Below are 14,164 nucleotides of genomic sequence, written 5' to 3'. Positions count from 1 at the left end.
CATTAATGAGCAGGTATGGATAGGGCATCTTGCTCAAGGATGCCTGTAGTTAGAGATCTGAGGATTATCTCAGAACCTATAGCTGGGAGTCAAACCCCCTTACCACTGACTAGCCTATCTTTTTTTTAATAGGTGCAGGTGTAACATGGAATATCAACTCTTTTAATGCCCACCTGCCAGGGGACTTGCGGATAATTTTCATCCTGCTGCGTAGCTTGAATCCCTCTGCCGATGAAGAAGAGGATGAGGAGGGAGTTGACTGGGACGAAGGGAAACCAGGCGATCCTGATCCTACTCCCCCTCTAACCACTCTGGGGCATTTTTCCGAGGTCCACTGGAAGACGGTCGCACGTCGGGCCCCCGTGGCCCCAGTGGGACTCCTGCCGGCGGCCTTCCAGCGGTAACGACTGGTTGGGGTGCCGGCCCCAGGCCCCGATGCCCCTGCTGCTTTCCTGGTTCTCGCCCCAGGACTCTTCCTGGGGCCCTCTCCCTTAACCACAGCTTTCTTGGAGAGCACCAGGGCTTTGGGTGAGACAGCCTTCCGGATCAGCCTAGTCTGGCCCGGGGCTGATGAGGAGGAGGAGACCCATGTGTACTTTGAGGTCCTGTGGGCTCCTGCTGTCAGACTTGGCTTGGGTGTCTGCTTCTTGGATGGGGCTCTCTTCACGCTCGCTGTGGGTGGGCCTCTACTGGGAGTCCCAGTGTTTGAGACCGAAGAGGGGACAGAGACCGCGTGTTTGACCGTGGATAGAGGCAGGGGCCCACTCTGCTCGGGACCCACATCCAGCGTCTTCACCCAAGTGAACTTTGACCTTTTGACCGGAGCCTGGGCAGCCTGGGCAGCAAGGGCCCGGCTGGGCTGAGTGCTGGCGGTGAGGGGAGGAGGGTGAGGTCCACCGGGCTGTGCGGAGCACGATGAGGGGGCAAAATTAGAAGGGGCTGGCACTGACATGATTGCAGCCCGCTTATTCACACTTGTTTCAGTTGCCGGGCAAGACTTTGTCTGGAATTTCTGGACAGTGGAAAGTACTTTTGAAGAACCAGAAGCATTTTTCCCTTGGTCTAAGGATGCTCTTTCTGCGGTGTGGACTAAAGGTTCGGCTTTAGCTATTCTGCTGGTAGCGGTGGTGTTCTTATCCCGTTTCTCTGTGGAACATTTAACACCCAGCAACGCATTGGCCCCTTTAAGTCTTGGGCTTGGATCGGGGCCTACCATCAGACACAGTGATGAAGATAGGGAAGAGGCAGAGGAAGAGCACCCCTGTCCGGTGGAAGTCTGTCCTTTCTTATTAAGAGAGTACTTCTTTCTCCAATTCGCACGAGACTGCGGGTTTCCCTCAACATTTGATGAGCCCCGACCCCTGCCGTTGTTCGCCACCATTCCCGCTGGATCCACAGAGTGAACCGGAGCAGGAGGGTTGTTGCCATGGACACGCTTGTGGTCGTTGATGAGATCTAAAGAAAAGCGAAGGCTACTTTGATTGCCATACAAAAACAAAAGTATCTAGTATGTATAGATATATTTCCTTGCTAAATTTATCAGCAACTCTCAGAGGACGTTGCCTTTGGTTTACTAGCACCTAACGCCAGCTATTGTAATTGACAGCTTATGATTAGCAACCTATTTTAGACCAAGGAGTACTGTGTTAGGCAAATTCAAATGACAGCTAAAATAAAAGAAGTACGACTGACTAAGTTAACAGGGGACTGCACGAGAAATATAAATGGGACAATAAAAGCAACTTACTTTGAAGAATATCTATCTGCCTTTTCAACGCTTCTCTCTCTTCCATGTTGACGTCTTTCCGTGTCGTCATTGAGGAGCGACAGATCCCTCGCCGTCGAGTCGACCATCGTGAATGACGTCGAATGTTTACTTTGAACCACCGACCAATCAATGTTATGATTCGGGTGGAACGTCATTGAGTGGGTGTGTCCCTACGCAAATATATTTGTTTTTGTTCCGTCAGCCTAGTGTCAGATAAAACACTGAATATACCAAAATTAATCAGCTGTGAGGAGGAAGTTAAAAGTGCACACAAGAACGATTCACGCCAGGTAGTTTGCAGTTTTATTTATACTCGTTTGTATACTCTTGTATTTTATGTATTTGTCTGTCTGTTGTCTGAAAAATGCAATATAAAAACAATGTATTACTATATTTAGTATTATTATACACCAGGTAGTTATACGAGTTAGCTGGATCTTTTACAAGTTACTGTCGCATTCATGACGACATGAGGTAGGTTGGTAATCTTGTCAAAATGAAAGGGGAAGTAAAACCGTGAAACAACTTTTACCAACCAAGGTTTCGGTTGCCGAAGAAACAGCCTAACAACTAAAATAAGGTAGGCCTAAATTGTTACCGCACATAAATCATAAATGTTTCGATTATTGTATACATTATATCTGTTGAATTATGTTGCATTGTCTCGACTGTTGCCATGCTTGTAGCCTATAGGCCTATCGTTTGGGAACTTCATTGCTTTATTTTCACGTTATTCACCTTTCTTACAGCATGGAATCAACGAAGAGCGATGTTACATTCTTCATCCTAACGAAGACAATTAATTCCAAACACGTCCAACCGGGCAGCTTATGCCATATCTCAAATTACAGATATGAATCTGATTACATCAATCAAAAGAGAACCACAATACTTGTGACCTGCACGGGCTCCAATAGGGAAGAAGTAGTATTGATTAGTGACATGGTTCCTTTGAGTACGAAAGAGGCTGAATTGCTTTATGCCTTAGACGGGAACGAAACCAGACTGAAATGGTTTCAAGAGAAGACAGCGTTGAAATCAGCTGTGGGCCTCACTATAGATACTCGAGTCACTGTCATAGGATACAAACAGGACCTTCAAGGAATCATTCGTTACATTGGACCGGTCACAGAATACACATATTCTATGTGCATATCAGGGACGTTTTTTGGTATTGAATTGCAGGTATGACTCCTTTACTACCAAGAGAATGCAAACACACTCTCAAGATTTTGTATTCAATAAAAATAAGCATAACTTGCAATAACTGCTCACTGCAGTTGTGTTAAGAAAATAAAAGGTGTTGGCTGTAAACACATCACTGTACATTAATCCAGATGCCCAGATGGAGCAGTGGCTTTATCGTCGTCTTCCTCTTTCTTTGTAGGGAAACGACAAAGGAAAAGGGCAGTATGGTGGGATCACGTCAAAGTCCTTCTTCCACTGTGAGAATAACAATGGCCTCTTAGTGCCATTCTCCCAAATCCAACCTATATTGCCTAGTTCCCTTACACTGTCAACCCAGCAGGCCTCCTCCCAGAAACAGTCCAACCTAATAACCAAAGGAGAGACTGTTCGCTACGTTGATGATAAAAGCCAGGCGTTATGGCTAGTAATGGGAGTGGGGGACCAGGATGGAGAGCCGATGGTCAACATTACCACAGTACGTCATAACTAAACATTTATTTTTCTATTCTTTTTTTCAGTTGGAAAGGATTGTTTTTAATTCTCTATATTGTATCTATTGTGCATTTATTTAGAGTAGTCAGAGTTTGATTTTCAATTTCTTTGCACCGTTTCATTTGCATTTCCTTTCAGACTTCTAGAAAGGACTCACTTTACCACTGCGACAGCCCCTTGTTTTCTGTATCGCGATATTCTTCATAAGCAGTTTCTGTTTCTCTGTCTTTACAGGATAATAGAACCATCGACGTTCCAATGAATTGTGTTGCCAGGGTGATCACAGAACACAAAGGTTTGAGTTTTACTATGTAAGAAAAAGATGAGATGTACTTTATTAACCCGATGATAATTTGGTTGTCACAGCAAAAAGTACAGGAAGGTAATGAGAATCATGAATTGATTTAAATATTTTGAAATTAATAAAATATAAGAAAATATACTGAAAATATCTATAGCCACAATAAGAGTCGTAGAAATGTAGGTGCAAAAATAAATGTATACATTAGCGATGAAGACATTGCATGCAAGTCTCTCCAAATGGAAAACCATACATTTTTAGACACAATTTTCTAATAATCCAGTGAGATGCAAGAGAAGCCTCTGTTGTTGTCAAATTCTTCTCCCGACCCCCCAGAGCCCAATGGCCTCTTAGTGCCATTCTCCAAAATCTGACCTAAAGTGCCTACTTCCCTTACACTGTCAGCCCAGCAGGCCTCCTCCCAGAAACAGTCCAACCAAATAACCAAAGGAGAGACTGTTCGCTACGTTGAGGATGAAGGCCAGGCGTTATGGCTAGTATTGGGAGTGGGGGACCAGGATGGAGAGCCGAGGGTCTGCATTACCACAGTACGTCATTACTAAATATTTTATTTGTAATTCTTCTTTTCTGTTGGAAAGGATTCTTTTAAATGTAATTCTCTATATTGTATCTATTGTGCATTTGTTTATAGTCAGTTGTCAGTGTTTGATTTTCAATTTCTATTCACCATTTCATTTGCAGACTTCTAGAAACAACTTTCTTTACCTCTGCCACAGTCCCTTGTTTTCTGTATCGCAATAATCTCCATAAGAGGTTTCTGTTTCTCCGTCTTTACAGGATGATAGAACGATCAATGTTCCAATGAATTTTGTTACCAGGGTGATCACAGAACACAAAGGTTTGAGTTTTTCCGTATAAGAAAAATATAAGATGTACTTTATTAATCTGATGATAATTTGGTTGTCGCAGCAAAAAGTACAGGAAGGTAATGAAAATCATAAATTGATTTGACTATTTTGAAAATAATGAAATGTAAGAAAATATACAGAAAATATATATGCACACAATTAGAGAGGTAGAAATGTGGATGCAAAAATAAATGTAAACATTAGCGACCTAGACCTTTCATGCAAGTATATCTCCAATAGAGAAACCAAACATTATTGGATGCAAGTGTCTAATAATCCAGTGAGATGCCAAAGATGCCTCTGTTGTTTCCAAATCTATGCTTCCCTGACTACCAGAGCCCAATTTGTTCCTGGGTGCCAGCGCGGCCTCGGTGGAACCACAGACATATTCTGAAACGGTTCTCGGTGTGGACTCCCTGATTGAGTTCAACTTGGCTGAAGGTGTCGGCTATGGGGTGATCCGCTGGATTGGTGTGGTGCCTGACCGAAAAGATACCATGTGTGGTCTGGAGCTGGTAAGCCTCACCAAAACCATCTCTGAATCAGTCTGGACTTTCTCTTCTGGCCGTAGAGTCTGGGAAAGGGGAAAGGGCTAAGTTGATATTGTTTTTGTTTTTTAATTCATATATAAAGCTATTTAGGAATTTAAGAAGACAGACAAAGTTCAAAGTGTTTATAGATAACATCTAGCCACCCTCCTTCCAGCCCGCTGTTCCTTCTTACCATGAAACTGTTGCTCACTCCCTCCTGTAGGAGGAACCGCGTGGCACGAGCGACGGCACGTTTAAAGGGAAGCGCTACTTCAGCTGTCCACCGAAGAAAGCCTTGTTCGTTAAGCTGGAATCCTGCCGGCCAGACACGCGCTTTTCCATTCCATCGTCGGCCAAGCCCGGCATTACGTTTGCCCACCAGAAACACGGTCAGGATCAAGAGTGGATACGATTATAGCTTGTGTCTCGCTTTCTTGGTTTACATTTAAGCGTCCATTTTGGGTATCTTCTTTGTGTAAAGTCTGCATGAATTAAGAAAGCCGACGATGAAGGTAGCATTGTATAACTTGCTAGCATGATAGCAATTCTGAATGCCATCGTAATTTAAAATACTTTTTTTTTTACAAGTATGCATTTGTAGTTCCTTATAGGTTTCTTTAAAAGGTACAGTAGGCTACGTATATTAAAGCACACTGTGGTTCAAGTTGGAAAGGATCTGGTCAGTGCTACTACAACATATGCCTGTTGGCATCATCAGGAAAATCATGAGGAAAATCACTGAAATTGAAAAAGTCAGCATTGTATGCTGCAGTGTTTCCCACACATTGACGAGACTATGGCGGCCCGCCATAGTCTAATTTCGGCCGCCATAGTCTCTGCGTGCACATGAATTATTATTATTATTAAAAAAAAATAACAATCGTTCCATACCCCCCCCCCCCCCCCCCCCCCCCCCCCGTCAACATCGCTCCCATCCCCCCCCCCCTCCCTCCATACCCCCCCCCCCCCCCCCCCCCCCCCCCCCCCCCCCCCCCCCCCCCCCCCCCCCCCCCCCCCCCCCCCCCCCCCCCCCCCCCCCCCCCCCCCCCCCCCCCCCCCCCCCCCCCGGTCAACAATCGCTCCATACCCCCCGTACCCCGTCAACAATCAACAATCGCCCCATACCAGCCCCTTCCCCCCCTCCCCCCCATAGTCTCCAAAATTTCTGTGGGAAACACTGATGCTGTATTGTGTATCTTAAAGGGGACATATTATACCACCAGGTGTGATTGTGATTGGCCTTACAAGCCGTTTCGAAAGTCTGCCCCATATGACATCACTAGTGGGCGTGTCCTCCTAGATCTGTGCTGGATAGATAAGTCTACCAGCCTACCCAGTGGACTGAAGTAAACGTTGCTCATCTATGCAACTTAGATCTCTGTGGACACGCTCATTAGTGATGTCATATGGGGCCGATTTTCGAAACGGCTTGTAACGGCTAATCACCCTCACACCTGGTGGTATAATATGTCCCCTTTAACTCTTTATTGTGATTGAATTAAGGGATGTGAATGTTTGGTCTAATCCTTAGAAGACGAGGACACAAGGCACGAAGGCCCCTGTGAAACCGTTGAGCATATCCAGACAGACCAGGTGGACCGGATTCTGATTGGTCGGATGAAGGGCATCCAGGGCCACTGTAACTCCTGCTACATGGATGCTGCCCTCTTCAGGTCTGGGGGATGATGGCGTTTATAACAGCATATGAGATAATGGTTTTCCTGTGTTTGCCCAGATTTGTGGGTCGATACTTATTGTTGGTTAACTATCAAGTCTTTTTTTATCGAGTCTGATGTTAAATGTCTGCACCAAAACCAAGAAAAATTCTCGAATGTCCTGTCATACATGCATTCAAAGTAGTATGACAACGGCATATGAGACCGGATAGTGTATTGTCTATCCCAAAAAGTACTGGGTTTGAATCACAATGTCTGGTGCCTAATCTCTAGGTATCCTAGAGCAAGATGTCTTTACTCTGCTCTGTTAATGATTGATTGATTTTATTTTGTGTTCACTCTGTAAAGTTTCTTAAGTATTTAGAAAAGCGCTATATAAGTCAAATGTATTATTCATTATTATTATTATTTATTAATGGCATCTGAATCTTGAAGTCCCTTTGGATTACTGACAAAACATTTTCTTCAGTACTTGAGTGTGACTTGGTAGTACCGGCTCCCTCTGTTCTTCCCCTCTGTCTAGTTTGTTCTCTTGCACCTCTGTGCTGGACTCCCTGCTGTTTAAGACGCTGAAACCAGAAGACGAAGAGATCCAGAACACCCTGCTACGCGACATCGTCAACCCTCTCCGCAGGTGAGTGGGAGCGCCAAATGACGACCACCATTTTGTCTTTTGGCTCTTAATTCATTCGTGAAGAACAAATCAATTTAGGCTTGGAACTCCTGTATAGCACACAGTCGATATTGTACATTTATATGTAAGTGCTGAACACAAGTTTCTGAAAGTTGCAGCAAACAAACATGTTTTAGGTATGCATTTGTATGCACTATTTATTTGTACCTTTAACTTGGAAGTACTTTCTGTTGCTGTGACTCTGCAGTAAGGGTTTTGTGGAAGGGAGACACATCATGAAACTACGGCAACAGCTCTTAAACCATGGTTACAGCCATACCTTCACCACTCATGAGAAAGGTAAGCCGAACGGAGACTGCACACACTGCTTGAACACGAGATGTTATCGCTCTTCTTGGCTTATACTCCATTATGTTTGTTGTGATGTCCTCCATTGGTTTAGTGGGGTCTGTGTGTGGGTTTTAATATCCTCAGTTCGTTAGTGTGGTATGTATTCACATCTCAGTCTTTAACTGTGTGGTATGTCTTCATTCAGTGTCAGTCTGTAACTGTGGTATGTCTTCAGTCAGTGTCAGTATGTAACTGTGTGGTAGGTCTTAACTCAGTGTCAGTCTGTAACTGTGTGGTATGTGTCTTCCAGATCCGGAAGAGTTTCTGACCATCATCATGCAGCACATTATGGCGTTGGAGCCACTTCTGAAACTGTAGTTACAAATCTTTTATATTAGATTTTTTTTCGGAACCTTCTTACAAAGCAGGGAAAGACACTCAGATGCAAAGCAAGATACAATTTCTATAATGAATTAAAGCAGGACAGCTTCGGATAACTCAACAAGATATGAGCTGTAAGAATATTTAGGTTTATAGGCACCCAGCAGCGAGTGAAGAGTACAGTTGTGCTACTAGAACGGTACATCAAATCTAAATCACTAAGGCAAAAGTAATGGGCAAGATAAGACCGGTATCTCTCAACCATCACGGTTGATATGTACCGCATGGTACCGTGTCTAGAAATCAGGTTTTCCCATTACAGAACCACAGTACCGTGGACATTGTTCAATGGCATAGTATAAGCAGCTAGTTTTTTACGAATAAAACATTCATCCATTAGCATCATCTTTCATTCAACATTATATTTGTACAATATACGCGCTTGACGGTACCTCTGTGGCCTGTTCCTGTTCCGCAGCTCCACAGCTGGAAGGGTGCAGGAGAGCTACTGCTACCAGATCTTTCTGGACCAGAACCACAGCCTGGTTCTGCCCACCATCCAGCAGCTGCTGGAGCACTCCTTCCACAGCAACGGACTCAAACTTGCGGAGGTAGGCGTCTGGCATCAGGCAATGTAAAGGTTTAGGTTATGTTTGTTTCACTCTTTGTCAAATGCTTTGGAATTTAAGTATAATTTATTGGGGCATACATACTTGACGATGACGCAATAGTTCCCCTATCAAATATATTATTTAAATAAAATGACTGTTATTACGATGATTTTAGTTAGATTACAGACATTATTCAATAGCTTATGTTACAATGAAAAAGGACATCTCCATGGAATTCCTCCCTTTACAGATATGTTACCACTTTATTCCAATAGGTGGCAGTATCGTGTTATTATTTGCTGATATCAAGGCTGTGTGAGTAGTCTGTTGTGGTGTATCTGCATGAGATTCGTAATACGGGGTCCATCTCCAGGCACCCTCCTGTCTCATCCTCCAGATGCCTCGCTTTGGGAAGAAGTTCAAGATGTTTGATAAAATCATTCCGTCTCTGGAGCTGGACGTCTCTGACCTCCTCACCGAAGGTCTCTGCACATTCATGAGCATACTTATTAGGACTAGCCAAATCCAATGAGGTACCATAACTGTGTGTGTCTGTGTGCGTCTCTCTCAGGTCCTCAATACTGCATTCTCTGTGGACAAATAGCCCTAATAGAGTGTACAGAATGCTTTAAAGACCCCGTCTTCAGCCAAACAGGATTCAAGGTCTTCTGCGAGACCTGTTCTGCACAGGTAGGTTCACTCCCTTAGCCAGGCATCGCCAGACCAATTTGCTCAGTTAATTTTCGGTTCCCAAGGGGCTTTATCAACGGGCCCACAGCAAAATGCCTCTGGATGCAATTGGATGCTCTTACAGCCACTAAGAGCAACGAAATGTGCGATACATCAGAGGCAGCGATCTTGTTTGTTTATGAAAATGCCGCTCAGCAGCGCGCCCATATGACGCTCCTATGCCATCATATTTGTCATTGTATCAAACACGCCCCGTATTAGATAAACGGTTGTGATTGGCCAGACCCGGTCCAGGTCTGCTGGAACTTGGTCTGAACGGGGCTGGGGCCAGACGCCTATGCCAGGGCAAAATAAAAGCCTGCAGGTTTGTCTGGTTCCAAGACTAACAGTCCCACTTATGATGTCACAAACGGGTTGATTTTGAAATGGCTTGTGTTGGATAATTAACAGCACACATGTTGGTAGTAAAACTGTCATGCAACTATTTTTATTTTTATTTCCACACACATGATAAAATTGCCCTGGAGTGATCACAAATGCCCCTGAAACATATTACACAGGGCAATAACAGCCCATGTGGTCCAGGTTTGTGTGAGGGGGGGGGGGGGGGGGGGGGGCTCCCTGGGGCGGTCTATCACCTGACTCCCATGTCTCCCCCCCCACATGTAGGTCCACTCCCCCTCCGAGCGTCAGGCTCACCGCCTCAGCAAGCTGCTGCTTCCAAAGGGTTTCCAAGAGTCCCTTCGTGTTCCCCCGGAGAAGATGGAGCTGTTTGCTGTGCTCTGCATCGAGACCAGCCACTACGTGTCCTTCGTCAAGCACGGACCACAGAGCCAGGACTGGATCTTCTTCGACAGCATGGCGGACAGGGAAGGTGTGCAGCGCAGTCCTACTTAACTAATTGTTATGCATTTGATTGTCGTTTTTCACCTTTTTTTTAAGCAGGTGTTTCATTTATAATTATCTTATCTGATTCACAATAAGCCACCGCTTAATATCTTTGCACAGAAAAAGCTAAAAAAGGAATTCCTTGAAACAGATTAAAAAATATCTTAAAACGCAGCACGATTGTTTATATTTTAAACAAAAACAGGACCCTAATACATACAAGCATAATAATGTTAATATACATCGTAAAAGTTTTATAGTATGTGTAAATATAAACAGTTGTACTTCACAATGGATATCATTCTGTGTCCCGTGCTCTAGGGGGACTGGATGGATATAACATCCCCGTGATCGAGGCCTGTCCCGAGGTGGGAGAGTACCTGGACATGCCCCCTGCGGAGCTGGCCAATCAGGTGCCTCGGGACATGAAGGGAGTGGCCAAGCGTCTGTTCTGCGACGCGTACATGTATCTGTACAGGAACCCTGCGTTGGAATTTTATCGCTGACGTTTTGATAAAAAATAACATACAAGTATGATGACACAAAAATATGTGCACCAGAAGTCTATGCAATCTCATAATCATTATGTTTTAGATTAGTTAAATTAGACAGGTTCATTCTTTGTATCCTTTGTATCCTTTTGCTCTATAATCTGACGATACTGCACTTTGAGTTGCATCCTCCCAACGATATATGCATATTTTTCTTTAGATATTCACGAGCATTATTTGTTTATTTGACTAGGATATTTACATCCTAATTTCATTCTTGGGCAAATGGGTTACTCCATGTTGGTGCCCTCATGGTAAGAATCTAATTTGATTTGTTTTGGGAACATGGACCAATCTACTGAAGAATTGTGTATGTATATTCCGATTATTTCAATATTTATTAAATGGGCTTGTTGGGGTTTTAGGTTATATTTTGGTCATTTTACATATGGTCATATCTTTTTTATTTAATTCAAATTGATTGAATCCTGTATTAATCAAATCTGTAATTGTCTTATCCGAGCTTTATAATCTTTACAAAAATAAAATAAATAGGAAATACACTTATCTTTGAACAAAATGGACTGTATTGATGCAGGGGGGTGGCGGGGGGCTTATATCTTGCCCATCTTCATCTTTGCTACAACTGACAAGCCTTAGGACTAAAGCCCGAAATATAATTTCAATGAGGGTTAGAGATAGTCACAGCGACTTGTGGGAGGCTGGTTTAATGAGGTGAGTCGTGTGGAAATGCAATCATTCACGTTGTATATTGCTGACCAATAACTGGAAGCGGACTATGGGAGGGCTTGTGGGACACGGACGAGTTCGGCTAAGGACCCTACACACTGCAGCCATCGAAGACAAATGCGGTGCTTGATTTGGTCCCAAACTTTCCATTTTGACTGCAAATTAGAAGTATAGCAAGGCCTTTAGTCTAGACATGCCAGACCGACAGATTGTCTTTCATTAAATCACGCATCGTGGATGTTCATATTGATCATTCATAATGATTTATGAAGTGTCAATGGATTTGAAGCCCCTTTTCAGAAACAGAAAACCCTCATGCGAACATGAATGTAGGCTAATAATTGCTAATGAATAGTTCATGTAGAACCAAATGATACGTATAGGGCATGGGATATTACGAGATGAATTTTGCAGAGTTTTAAGGTGCTAATTTATGCTCCTTAGTCCAAGAACCGCAGCTGGAGAGGAGTCCTCTGTGGCAGTGGATGGTTAAATCTGTCAGACGCGAAGAGGGTTGAACATCGATCTATGCTGTAAACCGTCTTATAAAGGAAGGGACTAGAATAGTTTACTCATGAATAAAAGATCAATGGGAGGCTCGCAGGACGGGGAAATGTCAGGGCCGATGGAAAAGATTGAGGAAGGACGGATGGAGAGGATGTGGGCCTATTGTTTGTGTGTCGCAACGTGAAGCAGCAGTCAGAGTGCATTTCATATTTTCTTCTGTGATGAAGTATTTCCATTAGCCGACACGAGGACATTAGCAGTAGAGGATGTAGGATGTAGGTGTGATGGGACTTTGACTGCATTTTTGGCGTACATACTGACTATGCTTAGTTAAGTGCTATTAGTTGGAGTATTGTATAATATATAGTGAGAGTCAATTTGTAGGCTATTCTATTCATACAGACGGTTGGTTCCATTTATATCCTTCCTTGAAAGTTAAAAAAAAAATCATTCAATCTATAGAACAGAGAAACAATTATTGATTATATAGGTCATTAATTAGTCATTGTCTGAAATAATAATTTTAAGTTTTTAATGATCATAGACGAAAGATAGGCTACTATAAATATTCTTGGTGTTTTCCAGAGTTCAAATAAATATATTAATAGATATCAACCGTTTTCCCCATGGGATTCCTTGGCAGCGTCTCCTCTACTCTCTTTCCATACCGTCCAACAGGACTTGACCTATCTCCGGACTCGGAGCGCCTTTGATGTAGGATGTATGGTTCTCGTCAGCGTTAAATTAATTCAATAAGGAAACCACGGTGCCAAATACACGAATGATCAGAAATGTCCGCATTGAAGTGTCGACATCCACGGACCGCCCGCCTCTCTCGGCCCCCTTATTATTATACAACTTCCGACATCTTGTCTTTCCCTTCTCTCTCTTCGTTTGATCGCGCCGTCCACTCTTTGCCCTTCCTGTGATCAGCTCTGCGGAACGACCTCTAGTTAAAATGGACGAGGTGTAGCATCTGTACTCGAGCTCGGTGGTGTTGGTGTAGACTACAATAGTACACTTTCACTTCTGTTTCATATTCCCGAGGGCACCGCATGATACAGTAGGGAGAATGGCAGTGTTCCAGGATTTTCACAGTAAAAACTGTCAACGTTTAGCTCCAATCCCTCGATACAGTCAATTTCACGTAGAACCTATTTTGTATATGACTTAGTTGACCTGCCAATTAGCAGATCCAGATGATGTGCTTCCAATATCATTGAGGACTTTTACCTTGCAAAACTGGAAGTTCCCCCTTTGGTCTCTGAGACACAGCCTTGCAAGGTTGTTGGTTCAATCCTCAGCACCTCCTTAAAGGTGTAGAGTCTAGCATAGGTAGCCTTGAGAAAGATACCCAACCCCTGTCTGCTCCCCCAATGGCCTACTAATTTGGTCTTGTAAACATAAACAAACAAAATGTAAACATTTGAACACATTTTAAAGTAAATGTGATTGGTTAAAATATTTACACATTACTAATGTAGTCAAAATTGTGCAAATAATACAATTAATTGTACAATTAATAATACATGATTAATTGTAAAGAATATAAATCTTGGATAATTAGATTTTTCTAGTTTGGCTGCATTTCTGTCAAGGCAAGGATTTAATTAATTTGACTAAACTATTTAAATGGGTAAGTGTCTTGGTTTTCTACTCCGGAATTAAATGTATGGTGATTAATACATGTACCTGTGATTATGCATTCTACACACCTGGGACTCAGACTTTGTTATCAAGCTTCATGTGAGCATGTCATGGACATTGACTGAAGTCTGAAAGAAGTTGGGACCTCATCCTCTAAATTATTGCATCTTTAGATTTCCCATATGGCAGGATATAATGGCCATGTTGTCTTTTCATGTTTTTGTATACTTTGTTAATTTATCATGATTAAGAAAAAGGCGCCTCTTGTCAGCCTAACTGACAAAGCCTATAGCTGATAGCTATAGCCAACCATAAGTCCATTACGTAGTAAAGTTGCCGAGATATACGCAAGGTAAACGAAAGACCACCTGCATGATTTGACTACCTTCCAAAGCCTTTCACTGGAGGATT

The 14,164-nt window shown here is 43.1% G+C and overlaps 2 protein-coding genes across 6 annotated transcripts in view; one reads left to right on the top strand and one right to left on the bottom strand.

Annotated features, from left to right (window-relative positions):
• Positions 1–1,826, bottom strand: part of zc3h3 (zinc finger CCCH-type containing 3) — a 52,530-nt gene extending 50,704 nt beyond the window's left edge. Inside the window, exons 1-2 of the mRNA XM_056604064.1 lie at positions 1,748–1,826; positions 174–1,455 (exon numbers count right to left, since the gene is read on the bottom strand). Of these exons, the coding sequence (XP_056460039.1) occupies positions 174–1,455; positions 1,748–1,817 (1,352 nt within the window). The 5' untranslated portion in view covers positions 1,818–1,826. The remainder of the gene's footprint in view (positions 1–173; positions 1,456–1,747) is intronic.
• A 144-nt stretch (positions 1,827–1,970) lies between these two features.
• Positions 1,971–13,495, top strand: cyldl (cylindromatosis (turban tumor syndrome), like). Of its 5 annotated transcripts, XM_056603895.1 has the most exons (18): positions 1,971–2,058; positions 2,309–2,348; positions 2,518–2,953; positions 3,156–3,431; positions 3,683–3,743; positions 4,155–4,297; positions 4,548–4,608; positions 4,955–5,133; positions 5,372–5,537; positions 6,680–6,821; positions 7,348–7,458; positions 7,706–7,797; positions 8,099–8,162; positions 8,648–8,780; positions 9,154–9,262; positions 9,352–9,470; positions 10,140–10,344; positions 10,680–13,492. In XM_056603895.1, the coding sequence occupies exons 3-18, from the start codon at positions 2,519–2,521 to the stop codon at positions 10,862–10,864; spliced, it is 2,481 nt and encodes an 826-aa protein (XP_056459870.1). In that variant the 5' UTR covers positions 1,971–2,058; positions 2,309–2,348; position 2,518; the 3' UTR covers positions 10,865–13,492. The 5 variants fall into 5 exon arrangements, with proteins under 5 accessions (XP_056459870.1, XP_056459871.1, XP_056459869.1 ...); XM_056603896.1 differs by having other exon boundaries at positions 1,977–2,348; positions 6,683–6,821; XM_056603894.1 differs by having other exon boundaries at positions 1,977–2,348.
• Positions 13,496–14,164: the final 669 nt, after the last annotated feature.

This window comes from Gadus chalcogrammus, chromosome 12 (assembly GCF_026213295.1).
Source record: "Gadus chalcogrammus isolate NIFS_2021 chromosome 12, NIFS_Gcha_1.0, whole genome shotgun sequence".
NCBI classification, from domain to species: domain Eukaryota; kingdom Metazoa; phylum Chordata; class Actinopteri; order Gadiformes; family Gadidae; genus Gadus; species Gadus chalcogrammus.
The sequence above is the reverse complement of the archived record's forward strand: the minus strand, read 5'-3'. Positions and strand labels throughout refer to the sequence as shown.